This window comes from Miniopterus schreibersii, assembly GCF_964146895.1.
Source record: "Miniopterus schreibersii genome assembly, chromosome: 8".
Taxonomy (NCBI): Eukaryota; Metazoa; Chordata; class Mammalia; order Chiroptera; family Miniopteridae; genus Miniopterus; species Miniopterus schreibersii.
Window position 1 is genome coordinate 38,045,214 of NC_138109.1, and position 18,363 is coordinate 38,063,576.

An 18,363-nucleotide genomic window follows, 5' to 3' on the forward strand; every position below is an offset into this window, starting at 1 on the left:
GAACAAAAAGTAAAACCTTTTAAATAATTTTGTCACCCAACTGTTCAGTCACAGCTTCTACTACTAAGGTGGTATAGCTTTAAGCTTGCACATAACAACAAAAGTACGATGAATTAAATAGTAAGGAAGGCTGGATCAAAACCATGTGTATGGGGAAGATGTAATAGAGAAGTGGGTCAAAGGATACAAATCATCTTGAGAGATCATGGTTTTAGTGGTTCTGATATGGAAGAAGAAATAACCTTCCCCCAGGATGTTCCATGAGGGACACTTCCCCTTGACTATAACACTGGAGTTTCAACTTGGGTAGAATCCTCTGGGTCCATTATCTGGTGTGTGTGGGGGATGTGTAGTTAGACCTACAGATCGGTGATTTGTCTGAATGCATTGATGACAATAGTAGTTCTCATAATAGCATTATCTACTGAGCCCTTTTCTCAGTACTTGGGCCTCTGGGGTAGGTATTCTTATTCATGAAGTTAGGGATAGTGCTATGGCTAAGGACATGAGTTCTTGAGTTGAAATTCCAACTCTACCAATTCCTATCTGTGTCATCTTGACTTAGTTGCTTAGACACTCGGTGCCTCAGTTACCTCATCTGTAAAAGGGGGCATAGTACCTACCTCGTAACAGCATTTTGAAGATGATTTAAAAAATAACTCATGGAAAGGCTGAGAATAGCTGGCACATAGTGAGCACTCAGTAAAATGTTAGCTCTGTCACTTGATTGTTATTCTTATACCCACAAAGACACGGTACCACTTTCCTCCGCTTCACAATGCTAACCCTTCTGGTCACTGGGAACTGTAAGGCCATCTCTGGTCTTCCAGGAAGCCTTCTCTAACCTGCCAGACTAGCCTAGTGTCCTCCTCTGTGCTCTCAGAGCCCTTATCACGTTGTATTGCTATTGTCCCTACATCGGCCTGCTTCCCCAACTAGACTGCAAGTACCTGCAGGTCAAAGACATGTACCCCAATGCCTACCATAGTGCCTGAAATAGAATAAGTATATAACAAAGGGTTGTTTAAAAATAAATTAATGAAAGTTTAATTAATGTACTCAAGGTCACAAAGCTAGTAATTGAATGAGGGCCCTTATAAAAGTAAGTAATAAGCTATAGAAAATATTTCCCTAATAATAATAATACATTAAATTATGACTCAAGACTGACCATTACTTATAGAATGTTGTCCAAATTTGTCAAAGCTCTTCAAATTTTGGCCCTATCACCTTTTCAGACTCTTATCTAGCAATAATACTTGCCATCTCCAGCCTGCCTCCAGCATACACAGTTGGCTGTCTCGCCATAGGGTTAGCCTTGTTGATCCCCCTACATTTGACTTACACTTTCATCTTCTGGTCTCAGGCAGTCATCAATATTTATTGAGCCTACAGTGTAGAGGCCTGTGAGCTTCAAGGATACAGAATGAAATCAAAGGTGGTGACACTTGAATTGAGTCTTGCAGGAGTGAATCAAGTCTTCTCACTGGTTCTTCTTTGGAAGGCCTTTTTGCTAGACTGTGAGCCCTTGAGGACAAGGAATGTGTTGATATTTGCTCCAAGTTTATCACCTGTACTTAGATCATAGGTTGGTATCAACAGATGTTTGTTGAATGAACGAATCAAGCTGTAGAGAAAACTTCAGGTTTATAATGAAAGCACCTTTTAAAAAAACTACATTTAGCTTTTCCCTCCCCCTTTTGATGGTAGTTGGAACCTCAGAAATTGGCCATCGAGCTTACTGACTTTTTCATACAATTTACTGTGTAATAGAGCAGAATACTATTGGCTTCACCAGCTGTGTCCAGAAGGGCCCTATGTTCAAATTAGTCACAAATCATGTCCCATGTGGCATTGTTGCTAATGACAACACTGAAGATCAGAAATGCCTATGTTAGTGAAAAATACTTTATTTCAAGTGTCCTGTCAGTTTACATATGACAAGAAAGTGCTTTTTTCTGTGTGGGGTTTTGAGGGAGTAAGCTAAATTAAACACACATATAATATAGGGTATCCCCCAAAATGTATATGCACACTTTGAATAATTATAAAGGCAGTGTTTATTAAAATACTCATTTTGAAATGAAAATTTCATTTTCAAAATTGAGCTATCAGCTGTTAAAGTATGTACACATTTTTTTGGGACACCTGTATATGTTACTCATATGCTTACAGGCATACGGGGTTCCCGCCTGATCTGTGACTATCATACAGCCTGGGAATATTTCATAGATTTCCTAGTTGAGCCAAGGGAGTGATCATTGGTGATCACAAAGCAGAAGGACTTCTATGCAACCTGGCCCCAAGTAGCTGCCCTCAGCTCTTACTTTTGGAAAAATGACAGATACTCAATAAAGTATTGGAATGATTAGAGAAAAAAACAAGTAGAAATGGAGGAGCTGCCCTCATCCTGAGCAGGCAGTAGAGACAAAGGCACTCATTGGAATTCCTGTTGGGTTGACAACATGTAGCCTGTTGTTGCTTAGTTTTGTTTCCTGTCTATTTTCAGTGTTGTTGGTTTGGTTTTAGTAATAGCAACTTGAGTCATTTTGGCCTCATGTCTCTTCTTATTTCACCTACATCCTTTCAGCAGAGAACAGAATCATATTTATTTTCTAGTTTTACATATTATTTCATATTCTATAGAGTCTGTGGACTTTTAGGAACAATGATGTTGCTATGGACAAAACAAAGTGCAGTCCTGGGAATTTATTAACAGTGAGCATATCTTTTCAGCAGCAAGAGGAAATCAAAAAGGCTTGGCCAACACGTTCACATACACATACAGAGCAGTGAGCCAGTATTAGAAATCAAGACTCTTCCAGAAAGTCCACAATGTGTGCTTTGTTTATGGATCATATAAATTGAGAACCCTGCCTCCAAAACAAAACAGACAGTAGTTCAAATATAATCAATTTTTAAAAATCAAGTTCTAATGATAATACCTGAACTAGATAATTGGGTAAGGGTGGAAGGTAGAGGACATGACTGAAAATGAAGGGGAATTTCAAAAGAATTATAACAGCCAATGCCTGGCTTATAAGAGTTTGCATTCTAGTTATAGAGACAACAGCCAGTTCAGTAGTGAGCAGAGTTACTTAGTATTAAATAACCTAATGAGATCTGTAAGACAGTGTTCATATACTAGAGAGCGTGTTCCACCAAGGAACAACGTGGCCCTTCTTAAGGGGTGTTAAAAAATGTGTGAGGGCATTTTTGGTTGTCACAAGGAATGTTGCTGGCATTCAAGGATGCTAATTGTCATACAGAACACAGGGTAGTTCTAAACACTGGATGGAGTCCCCGTCAAAATGTTGATAACCCTGATGAGAAACTGCTGCAGAGATTCCGAGAACTCGGGGCTCTGACTTAGCTAAAGCTGAGTCTAAGATGTACGCAGTCCATTCTGTGAGTCACACAAAGGTTCTGTTCCCTAAAATCAAGGAAATGGCCTGTATTATAAAGTGCTTCAGTGATCAAAGTCAGTAAAGTGAAACATGTCGATCATTCTTTGGCCTAAAAGAGCAGATTCTTTTAGCATTGATTTAAAGCTATAAGGAATCAGAACCCTTTCTTTAATGATGCTTTCTGATGGCTCTCCATTTAAATTGAAGTAAGGAGCTGAAGCTTGACTAGAAGGTAGTTCATTTCAAAAAGGTATTTCTATATTTAAAAGTCACTATTCCTTATTTTGTTTGCATTTTTATGCTATCTAAAATATTTTCACTTTTTAAAAAGTTTAGTTTTCATTTGAAAAATGCTGAAAAACAAAATTAAGTTTCTAAATACCTGTTTTCTGGAATAGGCAGCATGCATTCAGTTACTAAGAATTTTCAGCAAACCAAATTCTTTAAAAAAATAAAGTGTAACTGGCAAAAAAGAGTGTCATTTTCACTCTCTCTTTTTCTAAATAGTCATATATTCCTTATTGAAAAATTAGATAAAACTTGATCTGAAAAAAAATGTCCTAAGTCCATTTCTTATCACCCCCAAAATATAAGTCCAAAATATGTGTTCCCACATCTAGGATAATGTTTGACCCATGCAGATGGTCAATGTGCATTTGAAGAATAGATGAGATTTATGTTTAAAATTATTTTAGGCATTGTAAATAATCATATTTTATCAATATTATAGATACGATTTTACTTAGGAATTTGATTCCTAAAATTTACACCCAATGTCTTTGAAATAATTTGAAAATGAAGTACTGGTACATCTCAACTTTAGAAAAACCTAAGACATGCGAGAGGATTTGTCTTTAGTAAGTTTTGTGTTATTTTCTTTAGAAAATAATTTCATTTTTACTAAAAAATTCACTCAAAAATTATATTATCAACATTTTTATTTATGTACACAACTTTTATATGAATATCTACATTATTTACTATTCCACATCAAAGAACATAATTATTTCTACCTGTTTTTTCTTTTAGAAATTCCCTATATGATTCAAGATCTAAGATATAAAGAATATACTTATGTTTATAATAGTAGCTGTCATTTTTTTGCTCTAGGTTCTTTGCTAAGCATTTTAAGCATATTGTCTCATTATTCCCAACAATAAACTTATGAGATGGGTACAACCTTAGTGCCATTTTACGTGTAAGGAAACTGAGGCTTAGGATATTTAGGATTCTGATTTACATAATACTGTGCCTCCTACCAGATGATATGTAAATAATTCCTTGCAGATATAATTTTTGACGGACAAAATGAATGAACACATTGCCATATTGATCCCTTTAGAAGAGAAAAAGACAAATATGTGGAAGATTCTCCTTGATTTATATTAAGCCTAGAGTGTTTGGTTTTTCTGATCATAGTCACTAAAAGCTATGAAACTTTTTAAAAATTTATCTTTATTGTTGAAAGTATTATAGATGTCCTCATTTCCCCCCTTTGACCCCATGTACCCCAGACCCACCCCCCTGCCCCAGGCCTTCACAAAAACACAAAAAACTATGAAACTTAGTATGTTTGATAATTACTTATTTTCAATTAGATATATAACTTATTTAAATTAAAAAGTAAGTCTGGAGAAGTTTGACAGGGGAAGCAGAATTAACTTCATTTCAAGAGAACTTAAGTAAGCAAAGATAATAACTCTCTAAAGAGAATGGACACTGGCTTGTTTGAATCCTTGGTTGCAAGCTGACACTTTGAGGGAATGTTCTTAGCAAAACACTCACTTCAGCGGAAATTAGGTCAGCCTTCTGGAACATTTATCATGTATACCTGTCACCAGCAAGACCCAGTCCTTAAAGTGAACTGAGATCACAAGCATCAGTCCCTGCTGCTCTGAGCTGCAAAGGACACTCTAAACCAATAGTTCTACAAGTATGTGAGCTTGGCAGAAACTCCCATAAAACCGAAGCCAACGCCCATATAGTTGCTGTGGGAATTGAATTCCTTAATACTCTGTTTATAGAATTTTGAAACGGCAAATGGATTTGGTCTGTTCTGAAAAACAATCTGTCCCATGGCTTGTTTGGAATAACATCTCGAGTTGCTATAGAAGGATGTAAGCAGACGACCCATGTCTGATTTGGAAGTCAATTTCACCAGCCTCTGCTTGTTTCATACTGCACAGCTAGGTTGATTTTTGCCCGACTGGGGGGGTATTATTTGCATAAAGGAAAGGCCAACTTCTACTGAAGCTAAGGAGTTGCTAATTCTATACAGAAACTAGAGTCCTTAGCAAAAAAATCCAGAGCTAGAATAGTTAGCAAAATTCGGAGCAATGCAAGGTACGGTAAGACTGTATGGTAAAACCAAAACAACATAAATGAGTCATACCCCGATGTCCTTTCAGTAATCATGTGGCAATATTCTGGTGGTTTCAGAGCAATGTCAGCAAGTGTGGGGATCCTACATAGGAAGTTGAGAGTGCATCTGCGTCAGTTTATGTGCATTTCAGCTCAGTGAATGACATTCACTGATGGCCTTATGGATTGAAATGACCACATTCAGCAAGCAGTCAAATCGTCATATCTATCTACTAGGTTAAGTTACCTTATCTTTGGAAGGAAGTAATTATCTTTTTCACATGTTCTTGTTGGGCAAACATACCTAAAGACTTCACTAAAAATTTGGTACTATATATGTGAAGTTGGTTGAAGAAAAAGATGAAATTATTAAATGTTTGTGTAGGAATATACCTTTATATCTCAAAAAGAATAAAAAGAATAAGTGGATAAGAAGAAATATTTTCTTTGTTCATTTGTCACACTTATACTAAGAACCCACCATATGTTATGCATTGTACAAATGGTGGAATTAAAAAGGTGATAGAGAGACAGTTCCCACTTCCATTATGCTCTCATTTAAGTTGGGTGCGTGTGTGTGTGTCTGTGCGTGTGACAGATCCTTAAACAAAAGATAATGATACTGTATGTGAAATGCCACAATTTTAAAACTCAGGAGAGGAACTCAAGAACTTAAAGAAATTTTGTCTATGAAAAGTACCTTGTAAAACAAAGTTTTGTTTTTAACCATATCCTTAAGAAAGATGGGTCTGTTTGTTTCATGTGAAAGTCCAGAAGATTTGAGAAGCTAAAGAGGGGAAAGTGGGACTGGCAGAAATTACCAATGATTTGTTGTTAGAAGAATTAAAAAAACAAAAAAACTTTCATTATCACACTCTATTAAGCCAGGACCAGGAAACAATTTCTAATCAGCACTCTGATCTGGGCAGAGATTGTGCAGTCTTTTGTACCAGGCCTCAGATCTGTGTTCTCTATTCACACATGCTCACTTCCAGCTGTTGTCATTGAAATCCTACATAATCTTTCAAGGTCAAAGGGCAGTCACCCATGGCTGCTGCAGTTAAAAGGTTATGCTGATTTCTGTTGTCAAATATTGGCCCTTTTCTCTTCCGATCACTCCCATTCTACTTTTTTTAACAAGAAAAATCCAGCCTAGAATTGTATTACATGACTTTAAAGTCTTAAAAGTGTTCCTCCATTGTGCTAACACGACATGGCCTGAACAGTCTAATTCATTCTGTTATATCTCACAAAGAATTTTCTGGTACTTCTAAAATACTTTGTGTTTGTGCTAAGCCAGCAAACTTCAAAGTATAGTATAGTGGCGCACACCGTTTGTGGCATGCCACAGTATCAGCAGAAATATATAATATGGAGTCTATAATTTAATAAACATTGTGAATTAATGGCATCAGTAATTAAGTAATTGCTGGTTAAGTGGACGGAATTGTACCAAGCAAATGACTTTTAAAAACATGAAAGTGTTTTGTATCTTGTGGTTGTACACATTAACTAATTTTGTATATTCGGAAAACTACATCTACCTATTTGTAATTTTTTTGTAGTCTTAGAAAAGTAATTGCAAGGACTCTTTTTAAATATATTGCTTCAGTTCATGAATGATTTTCTTTCCATGCCTGGTTGAATCAAAATTGGTGTTGAATGTCTTAAAATTAGCACATGGCCCCTGGTCATCTTCTTTCCTTGTCATTGCATGTATCCTCAGGTGATTTAGCAAGCAGGGCTCCTTGTAAGTGGTTTCACAGCCATATGAATTAAACCTAAAAAGGAAGAACAGGACAATGGGCATTAAGGTTTTTTTGCTGTTTTACATTCATAAGCCAGGGTAGCCCTTAGGTGATCCAGTCTCATGTCTGTTTCATTTAAAGTAATCATTTTCTTATGTATTCAGAGAATACATTTCCGTATTTTTCTCCACTATATGTAAGAGTTCATAAACCGAAACTGAAGCTATTACAAATAATTTGATCCATTTGCAGATTATTAAATTACTGTCCAAGTTTAGAGAAAACTTTGATTCAGAACATAAAAAGAATAAAGTTGTTTATAATCTATTAGTTCAAAATCAGGTTAAATTAAAAAATTCTTTTAAGTTTATGGTGCATTAAAAATAAAATAATTTTAAAGTATTTATAAAATACTGATCTTATGCTAATTATAGTGGAATTAACTTTTTCTAGCATGAAGCAAAAATTTTTTTATTTTATTTTAAAAACATTTTTTATGGTGCTTGAAAATGTTTTCCTAAAGCAAGTGTTTCTTTGTTCTTGTACAGAACTAATTTGTAATTGGGCCCACTTGTAAAAATGCCTATTTCTGCTTATTATAGGCCTAATAAGTGCATGATTCAAAATGTTTAGGAGAAACTAACTTGTTTACATGACAAAACAATTAAAGAAAGGATATTTATCTGGGAGGAGAGAAAATTCGGGATTGAGGAATTGTCTTCAAATAGTTGAAAAGTAGCAAAATTGAAGAGAGATTAGATTTATTCTGCCTTTTCCAAAGAATAAAATTTAGGTAAATGAGAAGTTACAGGAAGGCAAATATATGAAAGGAATTTTTAAAAATCAAACCTTTTAATTGTATTAGTCTAAAATTCTTTGTTATGACACAGTTATGATCGCTCCATTTCTAGATGATTTAAGATCTCTTCATTTCCAGTTCATTCCATGATGTCATGCATCCAGTATTTCTAAACATACAAATAAATATCTTTTTTCTTTTTATTTAGATGTTTTTATATCTATTAGACATATTCCTTTAATTAATTGCCTAATCACTTGTAACTCAAACTTATAAACCCTCTTTATGTAAAATCATTGAGCAATCAAATTTAATTTATTGAAATACTATTCTTTCTTTATTAACTGCAGGAATTGGTGAAGATGTGATAAGGCCTTTGGGTTAGACTGGATAATCAAGTCTCTGGTGTAATATATGATGGATTAAAGTGCAATAAAATTTATTATATAAAAGAACTAAACAAACCTGTTTAGTTCTAATCGTAATTCTGACACTAGCTGTGTGACTACAGACAAATCACTTAACCTCTCTGAGCTTAAACTTTCTTTTCTGTAAAATCAGAGTATTGCCTACTATACAAAGTTGCAGGAGGAACTAGAGCTAATGTGTCTAAAATGCTTAGCAGAGTACCAAACACATAGTAACTACTGGATAAATGAAAGCTATACTTTTGATGAAAATTAATACTACTGAGAGAGGGTCCATGGATAAACTTTTAAAATAGGTAGCCTAACTATACAATACCTGTTACCACCTTGATCCATTTTTCTAATGTACATATGTTGAAGTGATTGCAAGTGAAGATGTCGAGTGTTCTTGGGCCTTGCACACAAGTGTTAATTAGCTCAGAGTTCAGATTCTATTTCCTATCAGTACATTGGTATATAAACCAAAGGGGGGAAATAGGGAAAGGAGCAGAACAGTGTATCTACAGAACAACATTTGCCAAAAAGCAGTGATATCCTTGTCAAGTTATTTGGGAAATAGTGAGTTAAATAATGTTAAGAAAGTATTTAATGCAGGAACTCTCAGGGGCTTTAACATGTAAATGTTCCTTGTCATTCTCCAAGGGTGGGTGTGATAGTGTTTTCCAAGTTCATTTTACTGTAGAAACCTTTGTATATATTTGTATCTTTGTTTTTATTTGTTTTTGGTAGAGCATTTCAGGGAAGCACTGATATGGAGAGTGGAACATATTAAGTATTTGGAGAATAGCAGGTGGGACATCTTGGCTGTGGCATAGAGAGCATGTATTTGAGTTGTGTTAGAAGATAACACTGGAAGCCAGATTTTGAAGGGCTTTAAATACCAAACTCAAGAGTCTAACCTCAGTTCTCAAAGAAATCATGAAATACTTATGGCTTTTTTATCAGATGGAAACTACCAACCATCCATCTATCCTGTACCTACTATGTTAGTGGATTAAAGAAGAGAGGACACCTAGTAGGCATCACAAATATATGTGCCTACAGGGGTCTTACAGGTCATTTAAATAAATGAAATACAATCAAGAGTATTGGGGAGTGTGATAATTTGTAAGCTCATGCCCAGTTTAAAAACATTCATTTGCAAAAAATAACAAAAAAAATTGCCACTGTGCTAGCAAACCAAGCAAAATATGTCTGCATGCTAGAATTGGCCTGTGGGCTGCTAATTTGTGACACATTACATTCTAAAGGGAAAGGTTGGCATTTACGTTGTTTAGGGTAAGTACTAGGCTGCTATAACAAAGAGACTGAAAAAATAGAGTGGTTAAAGTACACTGAAATTTTTTTTTTGGTAACTCTTCCAAATGATCGGGGTGGCTCTTCTCTACACTGTCATTCAGGGTCTCAATTTCCCTCTGTCTCATTGTTCTGCTACTCCGTGGACACTGTCTTCGTCTGCATGGTCAAAACTGTTCTAGCTCATAAAAAGAGGAAGAGAGAGTGTCTGTGGGGCAGGAATTACCTTTCAGGCATGTAAGGTAGAAGTTGATTGTATCACTTCCATTCACTTTCCAGTGGTGATCACTCCTAACTGTAAAGGATGCTGGGAAGTGTGGTCTGTAGCTGTCAACCATGGGATATGTCTGGACAGCCAGCAGTCTCAGCACAGGAGAACATTGCAATAGTCTCTGCTAGTTGTTGATATTTTCCTAGAAAGGTCTTATTAAAAGACCCAAATTTAGATAAATATATCACTGCAAATCTTGGCATAAACATTTTCCTTAACTGGGAATATAAGCCCTGGAGAATAAAGAACTTCTGTTATTTCTAGTTGTATCTGTAGGGCCTAGGACTATGCTTGTCATATAATAAGCATTCAATAAATATTTGTTGAGTAAAAGCAGTAAATCAAATATTGACTTTCTCTTTATGGGTATGGCAGAACAAACAAACAAAAACCACAGATCCGGCAGGAAAGTTTGGAGCAACAAAAAAAGGAACTCAACTTACATAAGTCCCACGACAAATACTTCTAAAATCTCTCTTTTCTTTTTTTTTTTTTTTTTAATATATCTTTATTGATTTCAGAGAGAGGAAAGGAGAAGGAGAGAGAGAGAGAGAGAGAGAGAGAGAAACATCAATGATGAGAGAGTCATTGATTGAGCCCACAACCCGGGCATGTGCCCTGACCAGGAATCGAACCCCGATCGCCTGGATCCTAGGTCAACGCTCAACCGCTGAGCCACGCCCAGCCGGGCTAAAATCTCTTTTTGATTCATCCTTCTTTTAAGCTAAGACTACATTATTTCCATACTAATGGCAATTCCTTGATGTGTTATGATAAACAGAATGACAATCATGACCAAAGACGATTACAAATGCATTTATAACAATCCTTTTTATCTGAAAATCGCAAAACACCTCATCCATATTATTAGTTGGCAACTGCCATGTCTTTGTTTTACATAGTCTCAGACACAACTTTCTAGATATAGAACTATTTCAGTCTTATTGTCAGTCCACACCGTATGTTAATCTTTTAATGTTGATCAAAAACAGATAACCAAATGAAATTTCCTCCACTCTCATGAAAATGAATCACATAAGCAGCATGTATGTGTATTTTTATTGCTACTATGTTCTTTCTTAGTGGATATCTGAATTTTTAGCATTTGTTTTAAATAGGGAATTACTCATAAAATAAATAATATCTTAAATGTCATCAGTCAATGGCAGAATAATTTTAAAAATCAGTGTATAATCAAAAATCAGACCAACATTTTAAAATCTGGGCTTAATGGATCAGCAGGAATATACCCCCAGCTTACTCCCCCCCCCCCCAAAAAAAAACACCCCTGTTTTCTAAGATATTCCAAACTCAAAGTACAGAAATAACTTATCACTGGGGGTAAACTAGTAGTAATTTATTATTGTCCTTTAGAGGCCCACCAAATAAGGGTATCTCAAATCACTCATCTGAATCACTGAGTAAATATTTATTACACAACTAGAACAGGGTTTGTGCTGGGCCCTGCGGGCAGTGTAAGATACTGAGAGACAGCCCTGCCTTGCCCGGTGTGTAGTAGGAGTATAGCGCTAAGACAGGTAAACAGATGCCCGTCTGATAAAGCAGAAAGAGGCTGTGCCGTTAAGACAAGTGGAGGAAAAGCTCTGCTCAATTTAGCGGTATTGCCTGAGCACTCCAGAAATGCGCTGACCGGGGCCCAGGGGCAGAGGAAGGAGTGACATCCCTTCCCTCAGGTGGCATATGAGCTAGTGGGGAATTCACAGAGGAGAAATTGGAATTCCAGAGAGGAGAGTGTTGATGAGGTGAAGGACCAAAGAGTAAGTTCCTGAGAGCAGTGTCATTAGGAGTTAGTTCATCACAGGCAATCCCAAATACTTGGGGAATGTAAATAGTGTGAGAGTGAGGGAGCTCTTTTCCCTTTGAGGAGCCCAGATGGACAAGAAGGAAAGGCCCAGAGAGTAGCCTATCTTTCCCTGCCGTGGAACCTTATTGACCAAGGGACAATAGATACCTTCTTTTCCCTCTAATGACCTGTGTATTGTAGTTGGCCTGCATCCATTAGCCAGATAAGACCTGATCATTTAGAGCTAAGAGTCTTTTGCTATTCCAGCAGGACAACCAGAAACACCATCAGACTTTCCTCCTCAGATGCATTCATTCTGCTCCATGGACATTCAGACTTTCTTTAAAGGCCAACCCTCTGGGTGGTTTGTTCCCAGCTGTTTCTTCCCCTGACCTCTGAACAGTTCTGCAAGGTTACCTGTCTCTCTGCAAATCAAACTTTTTCTCTATTCCTGCCTGTTAAAAGGTAGATAGATGTTCAGTCCCTTCATGAGATGAAATTCAGTTCCCATATAATGGCATTTTCCATAACTGCTGATATCATCGAGGTAAAGAGAGCTGCTTTTCCTAACCACCCGTAAAAGAATTCAGCGTTTTATATTCTTGCCTCTCTTCGAAAGCCTAATCTCTCCCCACTGTGAGTAGGCCTGACTCCAAGGTATTGAAATCTCTACTCTAATTGGGAATTCACTGAACAAGACCTCAGTGAATGAACTTTTTAGCCATTTTATATAAAACGAAAAAGGATGTGCTCCTTATTCCAATCTCCTCTGAATTGCTCCTGAACATGAGTTCAGAATTGGAGAGAGGGTCCGATCATTACCCAGCCTGGCTTTTCATCTAAGATGTGCTTAACAGAAGTATATGTTTTGCACCCATTTCTGAGAGACCCTATTCAAAATGTAAATCTTGGGACCTTTTGGGAATGTTTAATCAGCTCTCCAACTGAAGATCTTTTAATGCTAATGCGTCAGAATTACTTAAATTTACCTTTTTATGTTCTTTCCCATTTTTCTCTCATCTTGCCATAAAGTAGAAAACCCCAGATTAGTGTTATTTCCCTGAAAGTCATTTTTACAATTTGGCTTGTGTTAGCGAGAACAAAATATTAATCTGCTCAGGTTCACTTAGTGATTACATTAGCTGTGTCATTTTTTCCATCATTTCTCAGGTTTCAGTTTTTGTTGCTGTCTTCCACTGGATCAGTGGGTTTCTAAATAATAGGCGAAGGAACAAATCCAGTTTCATAGTCATTCAAAGTTACACAGCGTGTTTACACAGACCTTTCCTTGGGGGCACATTGCGAAGATAAAGTAGTCAAGGCTATTTGATAATCTCATAATACTGTGAGAGATGATCCTGTCCAGATTTGTGAAATAATTCTCTTTATTTTTATTTTTCTGGTTATTGTGCATTCACATGTATTTCTCCTTCTAAACTGCACACGTTCTACTAAAATAAGCCTTTGAGGCCGGTTGCTAGGAGGGGAAGGAGGGTCAAATCATTATTTTGGCAGCAACTTTCTCAGGATCGCACAAGACCCCTAGTTTAAGCTTCAGACTAAATTGTTCTGGGTTTTTTTTGCCTGTTATGTTTATTAAATAACACTGCCCTCAACTCTGTTTTTCCTTGGTTTCCCAAAGTTTGAGCCATAACCACAATCATAGGACAACCCCCAGACATTTCTCATCAGAGAACCTGATGGCACCTTCTTGATCAGAAGCTTTATCTAAAGGAGTTGTCTATCCTTTCCTTGTCCCATTTGGTTTGGAAGGACTCTTTGGATGGTTCCTTTTAATAGTTTTCAGATGCACACTGACTCGGTTTTAGTTCAGACTGTATTGCTAGAGATGAGAGAGAGAGAGAGAAAGATAGAGACAGAAAAAAAAATCTCTGCTGACATTTTTATGGAAAGGAAAATACACATACTTGAGCCCAATCTGAGCTGTGTTTATTCAGAGGCATGACTGGAGTGCTCGTTGCTTACCAGGCACTGTGTTAGGACCTAGAGGACTGGAGACACAGAAGATGCCCTTTTTCAAAGGGCTCACAGTCTAATATGAGAAAAAGACAACATTACAATCTAGTGTGCTAAGTCCTAGATTAGAACCATACATAGTACAGCAGGTCCATATTCAGAAAAGAGAAAAGGAGTCTTCTCCAACCATGGGGTAATCAGGGAAGGCTTTTGATAGAGGTGACAACACAGCTGAGTCCTAAAGACAAGTAGGAGGTAGCCAAGCAAAGAGTCAGGAGAGGGAGACCAGGAAGAAGAAGCAGTGTGAGGGCAGGGGCTGGACCAGGGCCCTGGAGGGACATGTGTTCACTTACGCCAAGGAGTAGGGCTGGAAGCAAGAGATAAAAGATAAAAAATGAGACCGGAGAGGAGGCTACATGGAGGTTGTATGCCATGTGAAGGAGTTTGTACTGTACCCTGAACTCTCTGTGAGGCTCTTGCAAGATTTCTGACAGGGTAGTGGTCGCTGAACACTTTGGATTTCTCTTAGATTCTCCAACACCTTGTTCTTTCCTACCTCAGGACCTTTGTACATGCTAATCTCTCTGCCTGAAGAACTCTTTCCCCACTTTTCCTGGCTGTCTCCTTAGTATCTTTCAGATGTCAGCTCTTAAGAGAGACCTTCCCTAACCACCCTTTCTAAAGCTTTTCCTGTTTGTTTCCTTCATATAATTTATACCATTTATAATTTTTAAAATAATTTGTTTCTTTTACATTTTCAGCTCTCTTTAATCATAGACTGTAGATTTCCTGAAGGTAGGACTGTATCTCAAACCCCTGCGCCCACACCTGGCCCACAGTAGGGGCTCAACACATACTTGTTGAATAAATGAATGAATCATCAGATTTGCCAGTTAGTAAGACAGCTCTGACTGCAGAGGGGAGAATGGACTAGAAGAGAAGCCAAGACCAATGATGGAGAACATAGTTAGAAAGCTGGTAAGAATTGGGAAAAGCCTGAGCCACAGTTGTAGGAGGGAGATGGAGATGTACACGGAGTTGAGAAATAGTAAGGAATTGAATACATGGGATTAGGTGGATGTGGGCATTCATAAGAGGCAGGAGTCAGGGATGACACCAAAACATAGAAAACCAGATGAACGGTGGATGATTCATTGGTGTAGAAAAGTCAAAGAGTAAGAACAGGTTTTTGGGGGAGAACAAAATGAGCTTGGCTTTGGACATGTTGGGTCTGAGGATACCCGTGGGCTATCTGGATAGAAATATGCGATAAACATTTTGATTCATGTGTTAGGAACCCAGGAGAAAGACGGGGCAAAAGATAAAGTTTTGAGAGCCATTGGCTTACAGATTCATTCATCTACTCATTCAGCAAATATTCACTTACTGCTTTGTCCCAGGCATTAAATACAATAGAGAATGAAACAAACATTATCTAGCTTTCACAAATATCACAGTCAAGCCTAGTAGCTGATATCATAGAAATAGAGAAGATAACTTAGGAAATAGGTATAGAGAAATGAGATATGTATAGAGAAATGAGCATGAACCCTGGAGAACACCAGCATTTAAGAGGTTGACAAAAGTAAAAGGACAGTTAGGACAGGGTGAGTTTGAGTGGATGAACACAGGGGTTACCCCTTTCCAAGCCCTTATGTCAAACTAAAATTAGTTTTCAATTTATATTGCTTGCTTTTTTTTTTTTTTTTTGGTAGCAGGATTAATGAATGTGTGTTCACATTCTCTCTGTGCAGAAATTCATGTTAAATTGTCCTAAAAATAAGGAATTTCAGAGGTTGGAACTGGAACAAGTATGAGCCCGCAGGCAGGTGACATAGACAGAGATGAGCAAGAGCTGGAGATCAACCCAGATCTTCCTATTCAACTACGAATTTCCTTGCCATTGTTATACGTGTTTTAAGTCAAACTTAATGTATGTTGTGGTTGGATTTCCTTTGTTATGGGCTGTGGGATAAATGTGATCTGAATATTGTCATAATAGGAAGAGGTATCATAGTCTATTTTGCCAAGACCACGTTAGAGAACTTTTATTGATTGATTTAGTTTTATTCTCAGTTCTTTTAATCCAAGAGACAACACCTCAGGCACTTTCCAAATAACACTCAACTAAATACCTGGGTGAGTGTTACTTGGGAAGTGAAATTTCTTAAGTCTTCAAGTGAAATTTTTCCATTTTTAAAAATTGTAGTGTGTATATATATTTTCTTTTTTAAATTAAGATGTAATTGCTATGTGGCATATTAGTTTCAGGTGTACAGCAGGATTCACTATATAGATATATTGTGAAATGACCCCCACAATAATTCTAGTTACTAACGTCCATCACCACACATGGTGTTATTTTATTTTACAAAGCAATTTATGGTTATCGACTATCCTAAAAATTAGAGCTATTTATCTAAAATATTATAGATTGTGTATTTGATTTTAAAAATTGAAAATTTTCTTTTAAATCTCAGTAAAAAACTTTCTTATGCAGAGGTCAAATGTAACCAAGAGAAAAAAGAATAATTTATAGGACCATTTATAATGCAAAACATGCTGATTTTTTGTATGTGTTTATGTCCATGACATTTAATGTTTTGTGGTGCATAATGTGCCATAGGTAAACGTGCTTCCCCCTCGTAGTGGACAAAATAGCTTTTATCAATAAAATAAATTTCACTTACGAATTTTTTATTATATATTCAAATTGGTCTTTTTTCTTATGTTGCATTTTTTAAAGGTGTATTCCTTTTTTCAAAGAACAGTTATTTTTTAAAAATTCCTTTCAGCCCTCAACTTCTCCTTTGGCCCTAATTTTAAAGCAGGCGGTTACATTAACCCAATAGACTGCTCTCTCACTAGGTTCTGCCTATGTGAGATGCATAAAGTGAGAAAACCTTAGAGGCAGAGGGGGAATGATATATCATCAATTATGTATTCCTTGCCATTTGTAAGTTTTATGTTCCTAATGCTCCTAAACATACTATAAAAATAAATAAGCAGTTGATAATATTTGTAATAGATATTTTTTAAATTTATATTTATTGTTGAAAGTATTACAGAGGCTCTTCTTTTTCCCCCTCATTGATTCCCTCCACCCTGCAACCCCCCTCCAATATCAGATATCTTAAAGAAAATTAATTATATCAGCCAAAATGAAGCAGATACAAAATGCAATGATTAAGTCATTTTGCACTATTCATTTATCTTTTTTTTAAAAAAAAAAAAAGACCCAACCCTCCCACAAAAACCTCTTGTTCTTGAAACAAATTTAAATTTTATCTGTGCTCAAAGAATTTATTTTTATGTTTCAATGGTTTTTAAGGGGCTTGCTTCTTCCAGCCTGGCTTTTTAAAGATTTACCCTGTGTTTCCTCTACAAATGAAGGGAACATTTTTAAATCTTGTTTGATTTGAATGAATGGATCGTTAATCCCCATCAGATGTTTCTTTAGAAAATCATGTTTAAAAACTGTTATGGAATTTAGCTATCTGGGCTGATTCTTAGGTAGGCTGTTTTCATCCCAGTTGCTGAGGTCTCAGAGGTCAGCCAAGGTAACCATTTATTTTAAATCATCTTTTGTTTCAGATTTCCTGTTGAGTTTTTTGTTTTGTTTAACCATTTCAAAAATCACCCAGTTGTTGTGTCATAGCTTTCCATAACCTCCAGATTCAAACCAAAAAAACTTCTACATAACTAAATGACTGTGCCCTCCCACGGAAACTCTATCCAGACCAGAATATGAAACTAGACATCATATTTTTTAATCACAATGAAACTCATGTTTAGGATTCTGTTGCCAAGTATCTTCTACTTTTGACACTTTGCTTTTTTTGTTTTTGTTTCCCCAGGACATTTGGGCTTCCAGGACAGTTTTGTCACATCAGGTGTTTTTAGTGTGACGGAGCTAGTAAGAGTGTCACAGAGTAAGTATAATTTTGCTTTGATTTGGTACAGATTTGCCTTCAGTTTGTGCTTACTTTCTGCCTAGGCCTCCTGGAGACACAAATAGCTTTCAGAATCCCCTTTTCATTCACCCGTTGGAAGAATTTTGCCACGCTGTTTATTTAACAGCCAAGAATTTAAATCAGGAAAATTTGATGTCATTTTAATGTGAGACATATGGAAAGAACTGAAATCCTGAGTGTCTCACATATTCCCTAGTTTATAGTGTGAACCTGGTTTTTAGAAAGTCTGAGGCTTCCCTGATTTCTAAAAATTCTGCTTTAAAAAAAAAAAAAAAAGGTTTTGACCTTTAAAGAATGC

At 36.6% G+C, this 18,363-nt stretch overlaps 1 protein-coding gene across 6 annotated transcripts in view; it reads left to right on the forward strand.

Moving 5' to 3' along the window:
* Nucleotides 1–18,363, forward strand: part of NFIA (nuclear factor I A) — a gene marked incomplete at its 3' end in the record, with an annotated part of 352,385 nt that overhangs the window by 213,148 nt on the left and 120,874 nt on the right. For all 6 annotated transcript variants that reach the window (XM_081144016.1, XM_081144015.1, XM_081144019.1 and 3 more), the window contains exon 4: nt 17,949–18,023. In XM_081144016.1, the coding sequence (XP_081000142.1) occupies nt 17,949–18,023 (75 nt within the window). The remainder of the gene's footprint in view (nt 1–17,948; nt 18,024–18,363) is intronic.